The sequence below is a fragment of the Carettochelys insculpta genome, chromosome 3, assembly GCF_033958435.1.
Source record: "Carettochelys insculpta isolate YL-2023 chromosome 3, ASM3395843v1, whole genome shotgun sequence".
In the NCBI taxonomy this organism is placed as follows: Eukaryota; Metazoa; Chordata; order Testudines; family Carettochelyidae; genus Carettochelys; species Carettochelys insculpta.
Genome location: NC_134139.1, coordinates 85,790,617 through 85,807,810, shown reverse-complemented (window position 1 = coordinate 85,807,810; position 17,194 = coordinate 85,790,617). Strand labels below are relative to the sequence as shown.

General features: G+C 39.7%; 1 protein-coding gene and 1 long non-coding RNA gene across 10 annotated transcripts in view; one reads left to right on the top strand and one right to left on the bottom strand.

Moving 5' to 3' along the window:
* The window catches only part of PACRG (parkin coregulated), a 435,595-nt gene extending 418,724 nt beyond the window's left edge, over nucleotides 1–16,871 (top strand). For 2 of the 3 annotated variants that reach the window (XM_074990275.1, XM_074990276.1), the window contains one exon: nucleotides 16,159–16,871. In XM_074990275.1, coding sequence (XP_074846376.1) covers nucleotides 16,159–16,319 — 161 coding nt within the window. In that variant the 3' untranslated portion in view covers nucleotides 16,320–16,871. The remainder of the gene's footprint in view (nucleotides 1–16,158) is intronic. The other variant, XR_012645004.1, reaches the window with a different exon arrangement.
* Nucleotides 1–17,194, bottom strand: part of LOC142011210 (uncharacterized) — a 144,272-nt gene that overhangs the window by 60,868 nt on the left and 66,210 nt on the right. The gene's annotated exons all lie outside the window — the stretch shown is intronic.

The window sequence follows — 17,194 nt, the reverse complement described above, 5'->3', positions numbered from 1 at the left end:
AGAGATAGCTACTTACCACCTGATGTTACTTGACTTGGTATTCAGTGGCCAAAAATGTGCCTTTTTTGCTTATAATGGCACTGACTGCACCACAGTTAAATGGGAAGGGGTTGTCTGGGTTACCAGAGGAGGACAGTTCTGCTTTATGTCCTGAAAAAAGCTTGGCGGCAGGGTGAGGAGAGTAGTCAGGAAGCACTGACTCACCTCCTCAGGAATGTGAGGTCCGAGAAGTATAAAGGTGCAAGCAGTGGGCAGGGAAGCCTCTACACACAGCAAGCAGAGCCAGCACCCACCCACCCTCCCCTAGTGCAGGCGAAAATCAGGTTGGGTTAGGACTGCTGTGGGCCCCCTGCTAGTCCCTCCTTTTTAAGAGGGGCTGAGAAGGAATTTTCGCCACATCCCCAGACTTTCTTCAGTGAAGTGCATTCTTGTTCCTTTTTTTTTTTTTTTGCCTTCTGCACAGGAAGGTCCGGGGGACCTTTTTTGGATAAGAAGAAAAGATGGTAGGTCGTATGTTGGAACTTATTTCATAAGGCTGGGCAGAGGTTCTGGAGATAATCCATAGGGAAGGGATCTAGGGACTAGATAAATGGCCTGGTAAGGCCTTAACAGGGGATACTGGATAAAGGAACAGAACATAGGTGGGGGCTTTGGAACTGGTATGGTGGGGAGCAAACCACTCTCAACCTTTCCATTCTCATTGCCTACCTGAAGCCTCCTATGAGGGTGATAGATGGTAAGGTCCAAGCCATGGGTTAGCTAAGGGATTTAGGTAGAAAAAAAAGGGGCTGCTGGAGGCCTGCGTAATGATTTAAAATACATGGGTTGGCCTACACTGCATATTTTATCTGCTGGGTAAACCCAGACATCTGTTTTAATAAAGTTGTGGCTTGATTAAAACCTGTATCAAGTGTCTCCTCTCCTTTTTTTTTTTTTTGGTGTACCCAGAAAATAGACATTTGTGACTCTCTTTTTTCCAACATACTATAAAAGTAAGAAATAATGAAGGTATAATCATTCTTCTGGATTCTTATCAGAAGTTCATTAACAGTACTGAGGAGATGGGAGTCCAACTCCCCTCTCATTTACACATGCGCAAGCCATTGACTTCTGTGGTGCTTAATCAATATGACTGAGACGGGTCTTTGGCATTATGCTTCCTGCTTTCTTGTGTGTGGTTGCCTCACAGATCTATTTAATTAGGCTATGATTAGAAATAAGATAAACACACTATGGCCCTAATTTTGCAATCTCTTACATATGTGTGTAAGAGGTTGCAGAATCAGGAAGTATATCTGGTTTATCTTTTGGTGTAGCAGAAGCGTTCTCATATTGAGCAACTTTGATTCATTTTTGTAAAGCTAAATTTGCAGAATTTTGCTGCGCTTTGCTTTCTGGGGCTTCTGCGCATAGTTAAACGTTCTGTCTTCATTCTCTCCTTCCTCTCTGCCTGCATTGAAAGAATTTTTTAGCACATTACAAACTGAGGACATTATATATAAGGGGGAAACATTTGTTCATTTTTTTCATGGTTATTCTCTCTATTTTTACTTTATATATTTTAAAGGAGCATTTTGTGATTGTTTTTACTTACATTGCAAGCTCTTTGGAGCAGGAATTTTTTTTTTCTTATCTCTATACAGTGTCTTGTACAGGGAGAAAGGGGCAGATTCCTGGTGAGGGTCTTTACATTTTACATCAGTGTAAACAAAATAGAAGAAATATCTAAGAAGTTCTGCAGGAGTTTTGTCACTTTTATGATGCTGACTTTGTATAGGAAAAAATAGCTGTGACTAAATAAAAATAGAAGAAGAATCACCACACTGTGGACAGATACTTTAAGGCAAAACATTTCATATTTTGGGATATAAAGGTAGATAGTTATATTTAGGTATCTCAGTAAGCAGCCTCATTTGCAGAAGTACTGAATTTCTGCAGCTTTCATTTTGTGAGTTGTATGTGTAAGATGGGCCTCAGGAACTGTTGTCATCAGCCCACTTCTTTAGCAGTCTACAAATGTGGGGCTCAACATTAGGCACCCAATTTCGAGAATTGGGGCTTAAATTGACAACATGACACAAGGGCTTCTTCTCTTGCAGTTTGTTCTTAGCTTTGATTTGTTAATTTTCAAAAGTGTTTTAAATTTGCTAGGATAAGATGAAGTCTCTTCTGGTTTTCCGGTCATTTTTGCTGTTTGTCCTTTGTTCTCATAGCACGTTGCTGTACAAACACACAAAAAGGCACAGCCCCTTGCACAGAGAGCTTACATTCATTTAAAAAAAATGGATAGAAGTGGAAGATTGAGGGCTGGGGGGAGGAAATGCCTACCACATCAGGTTTGCCAAGCCTTCCGATAAAAATGTTTAGGTAATCCCCATTTAGTTATTTTAGTCACACCAATAAATGTGGGCCCCATGAAGGTCTTGCAAGCAATGGAGAATGTCATTTTTAAAAATAATCATTGCTTAGAAAGGTGCTGTATTTACAATATTAAAAAACAAAAGCTTTAGGTTTCGTCACAAAACAGGCAATTGCAGTGCAGACTTCCCTAAATGGTTTGCCAGTGTACATCAGCCCTTTTCTAGAAGAACTCACTTCATGCTTTGGCTTCATAGCTGAAACTAGGGTAGGGTGCCCAGATGGCAAGTGTGAAAAATTGGGACAAGGAGGCTATTTAAGACAAAGCCATGAATACTGAGAATATCCCTCTAAAATTGGTACATCTGGTTGCCCTGCACAAGAGAGCCAGCCAAATTATGATCATCATGATCTATGAATATATCAGAATTCCACTATATTGACCCCCAGAGTGTAATTGCAAATTTGGCAAAAATCACATTTTTAGGACCTGTAGCATATGTTTTAATTTACACCATGTGCCTATTGAAAGTGGTAGGCAGGTGTAAAATAATAAAACTAACCCACATTTTACCAGACAAAGCTAAACCAACTCCATATTTAGGGGACACCACCAGCCCACACACTGTTACCACAGTTAGTAAAGCTTCTTCACTGATATTTTTTTAATTACAATTATAATGGAAACTCTGTGTGTGTCAATCAAGACCTTCATGAAGTACCTATAACAAAGCTCAGTAACCCTATGACTGTATGACTACATCTTTTGGCTTCCATGCCCTCTGTTTTCCCTCATCATTTATTGCTTGCCAGTTTGTCTGCCATGTCTACATTTATAGTGTTTTGGTACAACGACTGTCTATTTTGTTAGTAAAGAAGCCAGCACCTTGGATATTTTATATACAATAATTAATTTTCAGGAAGTATCCTCCATAAATCAGTATTCAGTGTCCCAGCCTGTTGGTGACACATGGAGAAATATTTGGCTGTTGCTCATCATGTTAACAGGAAATTAGAGCCTAGTGTAGTTTATCCCTCCCTCTTTAAAATTACTTCCAAAGATTTTCTTCAAAGGCCTCCATGCTACAGCAGCTGCTGTGGCCCCTACTACTCTACAAATCCTCCATGACATTTTCTGAAGCAGTGCTTTCTGCTAATCATACCAGAGACACTGTTTCCAGGGGAACTGCTTCAGCACTGCTTTTGTGGGGTTGGGACAGAGATCTTAAAAAGCAAGGCTGCTCTTATCATAAAACAAACTATAAGATGAAACAGCCAACTGTGGTCTACTGGAGGGAGAGAGACAGAGAGGGCTTTCTGTGAGATGTTGCTTTTCCATAGCTTCCTAGGAGGCTGACTATACCCAAAGCAAAGCCACAAAGAATAAGCATTTGAGAAAAATGTATGAGGATATTTCTTTTCAAAGCGCTTCCACTTGGATGCTTGTCATTTGCCTTTTTCCTAGCCATCTTTAAACTACACTAGCTTCATGGATACATAAACATTGAGGGTTCAAAAGTAGACATTCTTCTACAGAAGAATTTGACCACAAGATTACAGAGAGAGACATCTGAATTGCAGTTCATTTGCAACTTTGACACATTTAACCTAGGCTTGAAAAGAGATCTTAATTATCTTATGCAATACAAAGGCAATTTCCCCACGTTTGATAGTTGCAGGAATACAACACATCCTACTTAATTTACTTCATCAACTGGTTCTCCTAGTGACAGAAAACCCATTTTTTTCTTCTCTCCTCTACTCACCTGTGATGGGGTGTACCAACTTCACACTGAGTAGGGGTGTGATGGGGCATACCAACTCCGAACCCAGCAGGGGGTTGAGAGCAGGCCTATTGGATGGAAAAGGCCCCGTGCCCAAGGCTGTGCTGGGCATGCTCCAACTGTAGGCCAAGTATAAAGGCTGGAGACACCTGGCAGTTGGGGCTGATCAGCAGTGAGGAAGGAGTTCCCACAGAAGCCCAGGAGTCACGGCCACCCCAGGAGCAGCCACGGCGACCGACCAGGCAGTGGTGGTGGTGGCGGCAGCGGCGGTGGCAGCAACCGCAGCAACCACAACCGCTGCCACCGCCACCCGAGGTGCAGCAGTGAGAGTGGTGGCACCCCTTACAGGAACAGCACTCTGTGCCAAGAGCGGCTGGAGAGGGTGAGACCCAAGCAGAGGTGACAGACTACACCAGGAACAGGGTAGGAAGTAGCCCAGGGCAGGGGAATTAAGAAGGTAACCCGTGAACTCAGCTTGTTGTGGTGGGGATCCCCACTGAGCTGGTGGCTGGGGTCTCACACCCACCACCAACAGGGCCCTGGGCTGGAGCTTGGTGGAGCCAGCAGACCCAAGCTCCCCTACCCCCACCTCCCTGTAAGCCTAAGGCAGGGAGGACTGAGGACACAGAGGCCTGACCAGGCTGTAAGGCCACAAACTGGGATTAGGCCACAGAGGCCTGACTGGGCCATGAGCCCTGTGAACTGTGACTGGGCTGCAGAGGCCTGATTGAGGGCGGTAAGGCCGCAAACGATGACTGGGCCGCAGGGGCCTGAGTGGGCCGTGGAGCCCTGAGGGTGATTCTGGGGTCCTCGGGAGCAGGGCGGGGCAGGAGACGCTGCCACTCCACCTCTATATAAACACTGTGGATTCTATTTTTTTACTTCATTCATTTGTAGAAGTGGGTTTTACCCATGAAAGTTCATAACCTAATAAATAGTTAGTCTCTAGGGTGCCATAGGACCGCTTGTTGTTTGTGAAGCTACAGACTAACACAGCTACCCCTCTGAGACTATTGTTCATGGAAATGACTATTTCATTGTTTCTAATGAAAAAACTAAATATACATACGTATGTATGCTCAAAGATCACAGGTGTTGAAAGAAGCATTTTTGTAGTCACCAAACTAGATTTTTTTTATACTGTTTGTTTCATTTTTCATTATAACATAAGAAAATGTAAAGTATTCCACCTGCTGGTACATTCAAGTGCTAGTTGGCTGTTTGTAACAGATCTCTAGACTAGTCAAGTTGACTTGACATATCCACCAATCTTTCTCCCATCCTCTTTTCTCCCCCACTTGTGCCCCCTCTGCATAAATTAGTCTTCAGCTTCATTCAACAGATTCAAGGCTCTCTGAGGATCAGACGTTGCACGAATAGCAGCTGAGAACAATGAATCAGATGTTACAATTGTAAAGACAAATTTCATAAACCTGGGATAGTATTTATAGAGACTATAAATGGGTCCTATTCTGTCCTGCTTTTTGTGACTGTGTTGTGGGCTTGCACCAGGAGCATCTGACCTATGTCTCTAGCACAGCTGTGTGTCATGATATGTGATTAGGACTCAAGAAAGCTTGAGATGGGAGACCTCCCTGCTATGCTAATTGGCCTGTTGCTATACTCTCCAGGTGACACAGTTTAGACTCCCACGTGCTGCACTATGGCTCACGTGCTAACTGGAAGTGCACACTGCTCCTTTTTAAGCACTGGTAATATACAGGTCACTAAGCTCCTCCTAGCATCCACACTAAGTCATTCTGCCCTGCTTCTGGAGGATAGCTCCAATAACCACTGATATTAGAGCTGGTTCTGCCTCACTTCTTGTCTTATCAGAACATGTGCAGCATGTAAAGATAGAAGTTAAACTGAGAAAAAGGTTCGGATCCAAATTTGATTGTTTCCAGAGCTTGGGACTGTTCAAAGCCAGAGTTTGGTTTTCGGTCAATCTCTAGACAAAAATATATCAAATATATTAAGTACAAATGTGCCAGGAACATTGTGCTTCTATGTCCCTAGGTTTTTTTTTTCTTGTTGTTACAGCCATGCAACTCTCTGACTACAGTAAGGTACTATACATCTAAAGGAGGAGAGAATTTGCCCCACTGTATGTCTGATATGCCCCGTTCAAAAGAAAAGCTGTGAAGTTTTTCTTCTGTGTCTTTACATTCCTTGAATGTGGAAATCAAATATGACTATAGGGGACTACATGCTTGTGGAGTGTTCCGGTTCTTGAAATGTAAAAATTGTCTGAAATAGCTGTAGTAGACAAGTCTACTGCACTTGCCAACAACAGAATAATAGCATAGATGCAGTAAAGCAGAAATGCCTTTCTTTATCCCCTCGCCCGTAAATATATTCTACTATTGCATTTTACAAAAATACTATTTTACATGCTGGAAGGAGATAATGAGCTAACATTTTTAGAAGAATAATACTACTATCTTAAAATAAAGAACAAAAAGACTAGTATAATTGTTAAGAAAATAAACTGGAAAATTATATTTGCTTATATGAAAACATTTTTCTGCTTAAAACATTGGCAAGGGCATTAACAATAACATCATCTCTCAGAAGCAAATGTTAGCAATTTCTAATTTTATATTTTTATGTACACCGGTTTTATGTATATATTTATTTATTACTAGATTGCACACAATTGCATTAGAGTTTTGGAAACATTGTGTCTTAATAACATTACATTGTAGTCCCCATGGAAAAAGTTTCAGAGCACAGTTTTGGAAACACATTCTACAAAGTATCATGTCATCACAAAATTGACAAAAATAAGAGATGGTATTATATTGGGTAGAAAAGGAACTAATTACATAATTATCCTGAGAGTAACATTTTTCTGTGTTACCACGTTGTCTGGCTAATTCTATGCTTTTTGGTCTAAATCCAGAGCCCAGTGCCTTACCTAAGTAGCAGTTACCAAGCTCTTGATAGATGTCTGGGAGGGGACAAAGGGATGAAATCCCCATAGTCTACTTTTTAATCTGTATACAGAACTCTTGTTATGAATGATCTCTCTGTGACTTGAGATTACTGAATAATTATGTCTTAGATGTGTAGACCTGGCCCAGAACTCATAATGAACATGTTATTTGGTCCTTTCCACAGAACAACAAGATACCCCTACTTTTAAAGTTTCATTTATAGTACCATTACCAAAAGCCCCAATCTAGTTTTCAGTGTTTCAGTCTCAATGGAGAGGTTCTTATTGGCAGATCCAAAGTAGGAGACAGTTCAGAAGCTAGTATTGCCATCACAGGCCACTTACCTCAGCTACTGCAGCAACTTTGAGTCGCAGCTGAGGAGCATGGTTTACTTCACAGCATGGTAGTAGCTCACACATAACTGCTCACCGTGGACTACAAACATGTCACTGTTCAGCAAGATTACATTTCGAGGTGCAGTTCTCCCAGCATTATTTCATACAGCCTGTTTCCCCTCAGAAGTCTGAACTGTCACACAAACTGGGAGGAGTAAATGTCTTAGGAATTCAGGGAGTGACTTTTTTGCATCTACATCTTTTTTCTGAGAAGAAAGATTCATGGACATGAAGATAATACTGTAATCCTGGAGAGTGACTAAACCATTTTCATGCTTCTAGGTCTCATATGTTCCTGCATATACATGGGACGCCTTGGGGAAAATCTTCTAGTCACAGACCTACAGGGCTTCTTCTTGGCAACTCCAAGATCTGTTCTACACACTATAACTTTCACCAGCATTACAGAATATAAATTTAATACAACCAAGACTTATCACTACCCCTTGTGTCTGGGGAATGTTCTCCACGCTACCTGTCTCAGAAAGGTACTTTGTCAGTGGCTAATAAATCAATGTGTAGGTGAGTGAGTGAAAGTCAGTTGTTAATTCCAAGTTTCCCTTTCACAATCTTCCGTAAGGACAAAGTGGTGGCATACTCTCACTTCAAATTTCTTCCCAAGGGGATTTCAGAATTTCAGCTGAACTTCTGTATTGACTACATCTTGTTTCCAAAATCTCCTGATATGCCAGGGGAAGCAAGATCACACTTGTAGAACATTTCATGAAATCTGATCTATCTGGAAGAGCAGCGTCTTCAGGCAATTGCCTTTGATTTAGGCACTACTCTCGAGGGGAATTGTTGGAGGGAAAACTATTTCTAATTTTCTGAATTCAGCCCTGGTAGATTCATACATAGGGCCCTAAAGAGGTATCAGAGCTTATTCTATGAAAAGAAAGGGAGCAGTCCCTGGCACGGGTGCCAAGAGTGGCACGCAAGCTGACTTTCATCAGTGTGTCAGGTGGGAGCTCAGCCCCACAGCTCTTCCCCCATTCAGCGGGGAGTTTGTTCAGATCCATGCCACCAGTGGATTAATAAAAGACCAGCTGATGCTACCAACCACCACCTAAACAATAAATCTCTGCATTTTTATTTTTTTATGAATGAAACTGCTGTAAGTAGGACTAATAGTGATTTTAAAACACATCACTGGCACTCAGCCTGTACCCAGAGGTCAAAAGGTCAAATCTCAGCGCTCCACCTCAGAAAGGTTGCTGACACCTGTTCTACAGCATGTTTAAATGTAGACTTGTTCCTGTAAGGCTGCTATGAGGAGCTCAGCACCCAAATTTTATCAACATTATTCTGTCAGTACTGGTGCTAAAGCACATGCTCATTTGGAGATGCCAGTCTTTACTGAACTAAGTGCTCCTCAGTCTTCTACCTGGGGCCTGTTACAGCTGGTAAGTCCCCACAGAGCATGGGCATAACCTCAAAGAAAAAAAAATTGAAGTAGCTCATCTATAACTGGTGTTCACAGTGTTTGCCCCTTTGCATTCCCCCACGCCTCCAACCCCAGCCACTTACTTTCCTTGCAAGCTCTTTCCAGGAGATTTTTTTGCAAAGCAGACAAAACTGGGGTGAGACCAGCTTGAGACAAGGATTCTTATTGCTTCAGTCAAAACACTGGATTCTGGATATGCTACGTGCATGCTGCCCAGGTGGTTACAGCTTTCAAAAGGTTTCAGCATTCACAGTACACAAATGGTGCATCTGCAGAGGCAGTATGACTCAAGGCCAATGACAAATGAATAACCTTCCTTCTACGTTTTAACTGCATCACATCTTCCATTGTAAATATAGACTGCTGCATTATAATGTGTCAGTTTGTTGTTAAGTTGGCATACCGCCAATACTTTAAAATGTATACATACTTCATTTTGAAAAGCTGCTACCAATTCAAATGGAAGCTTTCGCTGCTGAAAAATGCATGTTCATTAACTGGCTTTTGGTGAGCATTCATTTATTGTGACTCTCATACTGTTATTCTTAAAAGGAATGAAAATTCAACCCTTGAGAGGGTCACACACTTCTACTGTTCATGTACATTGGTTCAGGTGAAAAAAAAAAAAAGAAAACTGTATACAGCTGACAAAGCTTGCCTAGCTTTCTTTCAGAGAATTAAATAGTTTTTCCTTTTGCATACAGTGGTAAGGTTTTTGCCTTCGGGATTTGTGAGCCACTCATATTGCAACTCTCTCTTTCTTTCTGTGTGTGTGTGTGTGTGTGTGTGTGTGTGTGTGTGTGTGTGTGTAATTGTAAAGTTGTTCATACTTGCCAATCCCTTCACATTTAGTACTACAAATATTCAATCCTACTTTTGTACAGACACAAAGCATGTCTTGAAGAATCTGCACATCCCACCGCAACTATTTCCTCCCCTATCTTCAGACATCCTTCACTGTCCAAATGTTTCCATTAGGTCTACCTTTTTAGGGAATAGCTAAAAAAAAAAAAAGCTAAAAAGGCAATTTTAGGCACAGAGATCAGTTTCTTCATTTTTGTTGTCACATTAACTCAGACTAATTGTCATGAACCAATTTTCTCCTTAAGGCTACGTTTAGACTGCCTTTGTATCTCCAGATAATTTACTCAATTTGCGTTACACAAATTGCATACATTTTCTCAAAATACCTTATTTTGAACTTGGCGCTGTCCAAATGGCACCGAAGTTCGGGATAAGGGGCTACTTCAAAAACTCTGTTACCCCTTTCACAACGAGGGGTAGCGGAACCAGAAAAGACATGGAGGTGCTGTTTCGGGATACCTCTGTAACCTGAAATATCAACCACAGTCTAAACATAGACTCACTTATTTTTCTGTGGTTATGTTATAATGGCAGTACTGGGCCTGCTTCTCCAGTCAGCGAAGAGCCAAATCTCCCACCAAAGGCAGCAAATTTTGAACATGCAAGTTATGCAGGATTGGAGCTTAGAACATTAAATTCATTGTTGTTAAGGAAAAATATATTCCATAACAGACAGTGCCAAATATACAAACACATCTTCAAGTTCTATTTAATGCTGAGTCAGGAATTACTGCACTTTCCGCTTGTACAGCCCTGGACCTTGCTCCTTTCAGCATTTTGAATACACAAAGAAAAGCTTTCCTAAAGAAGGAGCAGTATTATGAGGCATCTTTGTCTCAAGCATGGACTAGCATGTTTTTGTTTAATATGGATTATTGTCTGATTATGTTTTATAATAAAATCAATTATCCTTAAAATATTTTGGATTTTCTGCTTTGTCACTTATGCTTCTTCCATATCTGTGTACACTCCTCCATGGTTTTCATGAATTTTGTATTAATTAATCTCCATTTGGAAAGAATTTAACATCAGATAATATCCAAATATATTTTTAGCTCATGGTTAGCAAATCCAGCCTCATTTTGCACACACACACACTTTTTTCTACAAACAAGATACAATGTATAGTCTCTTATAGCCAAAATAATTGGGCAAACATCTGATCAGCACAAATGGTGCAATCTTTTTTGCACTTTAGGCATGCTTTGACCTAATTTATTATTTTGCAACAGTAAACAGTGCATCAAGGCCATGAATGTTTCTACTTCATGCTTTTAGTCCCTGTCGTGCATGCTGTTTATCTAAGATTATTTAACACTGCTTTATTATGATATTGATCACTAGTACAAACATGGGCAAACTTCAAAGTTAAAGTTTGTTAAAAAAATGTAAGTACTTGCAAAGCTAAATATCTTCCCCCTACCTTATTGTTGAATATGTTTGGTAATACCATTTGTGAGAAGATCTGTGATTTGTTTTTCATGTTAGTATCTCAATAAAAACTAAAAAGGCTGGACTTAGAATGGACTGTGTCTGCTGCTGTTAATGTTTCCTGGAGATGGAAGATGGTGACAACAGCTGCTATTCTGGCTCATTTTCAAAAAAAAAAATAATTTTTTTTTACAGCAGCAATTTACAAGTAGTCAAAACTATTTCCAATAGGGTTGCATCTTTATTAGAATCATAAGTCAGTCAAATGGTTCCTTTCCAGTCAGATCACATCTTCCATTCTTTCACCAAGTTGTTGACTATCAGAATTGTTTTAGCAAAACCATAATGTATTTTAAGACTAAATATGCATTTATGAAGTACGCTAAAATGTATCCACATATGGTAGACATCACCAAATATAGGGTTTTCCTATTGTTAAAGCGCGAAAACTAAGAATTAGGAACTTATCAGCAGATACAATACCTAAAGAGAACACACCAAGTGAAAAAAGACCAAAATAAAGATTTTGTTAAAATACATTTTACAGAACCTAAGAGGAATAGAAAATGTTTCTGTGGGCATGTTTCTTTTGATATTTGTTTATTTAATGCCAAACCTATATGGTGTCTTGCATTTAAACATTCCCTTGCAGTGTTTGCAACTAAGTTTACAGTTTGCTGTAGCACTGTAAAAGCTAAGTTGTCAACCTCAATGGTAAAAAGTAAATTAAGCAACCAAGTTTTGCCTTTGTCCTAGTGAAGTCACTGGGACGTCTGTGCATATTCAAGGGCAGAATTTGTCCTCATAGCTTTGTGAAATACTGTCAGCGTGAATAATTAAAGGTGTTTGGAACACAAGGAAAGCAGAATATTAAAAAAATTAACATATTAGCGTCCTTTACGTGCTTTCTGCAAAGTAATGATAAAAACAATCATACTTCGCTTTAACTTCACAGCTAAAATTTGTGCCTAATTAATTTGCTGTGTGCAGTAGCTTCAAAAATACTCAGTTTGAGAGTGGAGACAACCAGCAGTATGCTAAAGGGACTGTTTACTTCTGTTACGCATGAATATAGATTTTCTTTATTTAGTGTATGCAATCTGGTCAGACCAAGCCATACCATTCATATCAACTGTATTCAAAGCATGAAGCCCTCCAGGAAGCTGAGGCACTTTGTAGTCCTCAGTAATCCATGTCATAGTTTGTGGGCTGCCCACACTGACACTATGGACTGTCTCTAAAATGCTAAAAATTCACGGCACCAGAAATTCCATGTCTAGTGCGCAACTGGTTCGGCTGACTTCATTTGCCTTCATGCTGAATCAGACCCGGGTTGATGATGAGTTGAGTCTGAGATAAGATGATTATTTATCTCTTTCTCTGTGGACCATGAAGCTCATCAGGCATCCCTTCACATAAATCTCTCACCTGGTAAAACTTATCCCTAATGGTCAATATGAAGGCAGATGAGGGTGAATTAAACAAATCTTGAATTGATAGTAGAGGTATCATAAATTTCATTACGAACTTTGCTAAACTTTCCTTTTTGAAAGAACAAGCAAAGGAATATTGCAGTATATTGGGAATGCTTCTGGATATGAGCTTCCTAAAGCACATTAAATAGACCGTATCCAGCTACACAACAGTGCTTTAAAACCAGCCAGGCCCCAAGGTGAAGCAAAAGAATATTTTTGAACTGCGCTCTCTTCATCACATTTGAAATGGCAATGAGGATTGACACCAACTGGTAAAGGAGAGTAGAGTTTTGGCAAATGTGCGCAGCATTTGTTTCCTTGTGCCTCAGTTTCTCTAGATGAAATAATGGCAGAATGATAGCGGCTTCCGTAGGAAAGCGCTTTAGGATCTATGAATGAAAAAACATTACAAAAGAGCTATATCTTGTTGTTTGTTGTTGTTGATTACTCTTTTGTTCAAAAATAGCTGTTGAAATCAGCATAGCTCAGGATACAAGTGTTAAATCTTTTCCTTTTTTATATGCCTTAGAAATGAAATAGCTGAATGGTCTTTGACTACAGTCTCACATCTTTGCTATAAAAAATATTTAAGCTTGAATTAGAGAGCCTGCTTTAAATTCTCTTCAGATCTCTGGCTGAATCTCTCTTTTTTTCTTCCCCCCCCCAACAAGACCTGAGCAGGTTTGAAGAATTTAAAATCTGGAGAAGTTCTAATATTCCCAATGCCCTGGCTTTTCTACCTTTATAGCTGTACAACCATTCCTGTTTCAAATCATGTTGTCTGTTACGTAGGACCTTGGAAACAGTCATTGTCAGCATCAAGTTTTGGTACCATTGATTCACGTAGCGTCATTCAAGGAGCTAGCTCAGTTGTTAGAGCAGTGCACTTGTAAACCCAGAGTCATGAGCTCAATCCTGGAGAGGACCATTTGAGGGTCTGGGGCAAGTTAGAATTTAAAAAAAAGTGGTGATAATCTGTCAGGGATGGTCATAGGTCCTGCTGTGAAGACAGGGGACTGGACACAATGACCTCTTGAGGTCCCTTCCTGCTGCATGAGATATGTATGTATATGTACATGCAGCAGATGAAAACACCCTGAATAGTAGGAGATTAGGCCTGTGTGAAAGAGAGAGCTAAAGAACTGAAAGAATATCTAGTACACTTTGGCTATATCTACACTGGAGAGTTTTGTCAACAAAACTCACTGAAACATCTACACTACAAATGCCTTCTGTCAACAGTAAATTGACAGAATACGGTACTTTTGTCGAAAGCATTCTGCTGCTCTCCCATGAGGCAGAATGCCTCTGTCAACAGAAAGCCAGTCTTCACTCCCCTTCCCAGGTGTGACCTCAGGCCTCAACTTCTATGTCAGTTGGCCTCCCTAACACTTAAGAGTAGCATAATTCCTGCACATCTTTGTGTTAGTGATTTCATCAACTAAAGCAGGCCTTGACAGGTAAAAAGCCTCTCTGTTGATCTCTGAGAATCATATGAGCTATTGTACAGAATTTAGGAGGCACTGAAACTAATTTTTTGTTCCAGAAAAGGAATAAAAAACATTATTCCAATTCCAGTCCTCCAGACCTGAAATCTGAGAATTCCTTCAATGCAAGCAATCACATTAACTCTTAGAGCAAGAGTTCTTGATGAACATTGAATCTGCCAGACATTTCACTTTGAAAACATGGTATGCCAAATGCACTTTCTCACATTCCCTTCTTGTTGATTACTATTGCAAAGGACAGTTTCTTAAAGAGTATGAATCAGCTTCATGCTCACACATTGCAGGTGCAGCATTTTTGTGGCTGACGGCATGGGCTCCACACTCAGTGTAATAAATTTAAAGCGGAGAAGGGCATACTGAGACTGCTGTGATGTGGTAGTAGTTTTTCCCCCAAATACTCATCATTATCATGACTAGAGCTTAGCCCTAGGTGTGGTGAAGAAATCAGTTGGGGGGTCATCCATCTAGTGCTGAAAAGTGCTGAGGTGGATATTGTCCTGTTAAGTTAATCATTAAGTTATTTGTCTGAAACCTGTGCTAATTCTGATAGCTATCTAGGATGGCTAGTGTGGTACTTAGCAGGTGACTTCCATTCAGCAATAATCTTTTTGTTACTGTCATTTGTAAGCTATGTCTTGAAATTAGAGTGGACAGTGACTGTCTTGAGGATATGAACCTTGCAAAGGTTGTGCACTATATGATTAACATTTTTTAATGATAGTCTGCACATCATTTTTTGAGTCATCCCTTAAATACTGTTTTCCTTATCATCACCTAAGCTCTAACCCTATTACCTACCTTTTAATCAAACCTTTAATGTATAAAATATTTTCCAAGTCTTGTCCCAGTATTGAATGCTTCTATAAATTATTCTGTACAGGATATACTCCCCACCCCTGGCAAATGAACTGCACAGTCAGACTCCTCAGATCTAGCCCAGAGCCCCCGTTTTGTGATATATCACCATTCTTTCAACAGTATGGAATCTTGAGTGGACTTTTTGAAAAGACATATTAAAACTGTTTTAAGATCATTATCAGGGGCCATGCAGGATTAAAAATTACAGATTTTAGCAAACAATATGTATCTGGGCTGGGCTGGAGCCCAATGACAATTCATTAAGCCATCAAGAGCCTTTGCCAATTATTTCCAGTTATGTTTTGAAGAATATTTATACTGAAAGAGTCAGATCTTTGAAGATTTCAAAGTGCTCTTTTTAGGCACACTGTAGCACATTGTTTCCCTTTTAAACTTCTTTTAAAATCCTGTTTACATTAACTAATATGTTGTTTATGTATAAAGTACACATCACAGCCATTTCTCAGCCTGCTGTATATTAGAGAAGGCTGCCACAATGGCTGTTTTATCCAGGGGCTAGAATAATTTGTCCTCTTGACATTGTCTTAATTTAACACATTTTTTTAAGGGAGCAGAAGTAGATTGAGTGGTGTGTTGTGCTCCAAATGTATCTCTTTGACCAAGTGATACTTGCACTTTGAGTTTCACTATCTGAAACCCTGCAGGCATGTGGAGCTGGTGTTTAACATGGAACAATCCCAAAACAGCATCCACTATGAATTTTGTACCACAACAGGACTAGCTTAAGTCACTTTTTAGAGATAAGCAAATGAGTTTTGCCCTAAATAAGCAACACTAGAAATGAAACAGTAGTGGTCTTAAGATGTTACTATCTACAGGAATCTCCAGAGACAGCAGAAGTTAATAATTTTGTTCTGTATTTTTAAAGTCTGGAATAGCACCTACATACCAAAATAATGGCCACATTACAAATATACTTAGACAACTTCAATGGGAGCAAGGTGGATGGATGAATGTCACAGGATAAGGACTGCAGTGAAGTTGTTATGATTTATTAACAATTCTATTTTTCTGTGTCATGTTTTCAGAATTCTACAAGGGAAACTCTAACCTAATGTTGTATTTTGTTTTTACTAACCAGTTAATTCAGGCGATGGTATTGACTACAGCCAGCAGAAGCGTGAAAATATTGGAGATTTGATTCAAGAGACACTGGAAGCCTTTGAGCGCTATGGTGGAGAAGATGCTTATATAAACATTAAATACATGGTCCCTACTTATCAATCGTGCTTGTTAAACTAACAAATAGGACAGTTGTGTCCACAGGGATGATTCCATTTGTACTCTCAAAGGCTTTATGTAATTCTGTATAATATCTTGTTATTCATGCTTTCTTTCTCTACAGCTGCTAAAGTAGTGACTTCTGGATCATTAGGCTGATAGCACTATTGTGAACAAGTCTTTCCAATACATAAATAGTGCCTGTTCCTTTGACTACAATAGTGTACTGTGCTTATTTGTTCTGTGAAAGAATTACTTCTTTATTACAGAGCTGACTGGAGCAGGAGTCAGAGCTAAACCTTCAGTTGTGTAGACAATAAAACTGTAATTTTCATACGCAGTTCAGCAATTGCTGTTCTATGCCCGCTTGCCTTTGGGGTGATGTCAGGGGTTGTAACAAGAAGAGTTTATGCTGACTGCTTAATAGGTGTTTGTCATGGAAAAGAAAGTTCAGCACTGCATTTCCAGCAGCTGTGCAAAACAATGTGCTCTAACGTAATAAAACTGAGTGTATATACCAATTACAGCAGGAAACTTTATATAGTGCATTATAAAGCTCTGTGATAAAATTAATTAATGTTTCTTCCACTCTCATTATATGGATTTCCAGGTATTTCTATTTTTTTGTGGTTTGGGTTCTTATTTGAAAACATAACATGTGAGAGTACTTCAAAGAAAATCTCAGTTTTTTCTGCCAGGATAAGGTATGTTATACAGTCCCGAAACAAAGTGCTATGTTAACTGAATATGGCAGAATGGTGCACACGAAATGGACCCTTGTAGTTTTCATAGCTCCTAAAAATCTCTTTCTTAAAATTATTTATAAGAACGTCTCATAAGTTTCTTCACTACACAAATTGTTGGCACCCTTGTATCTCCCCAGCAAATTGTTTTCA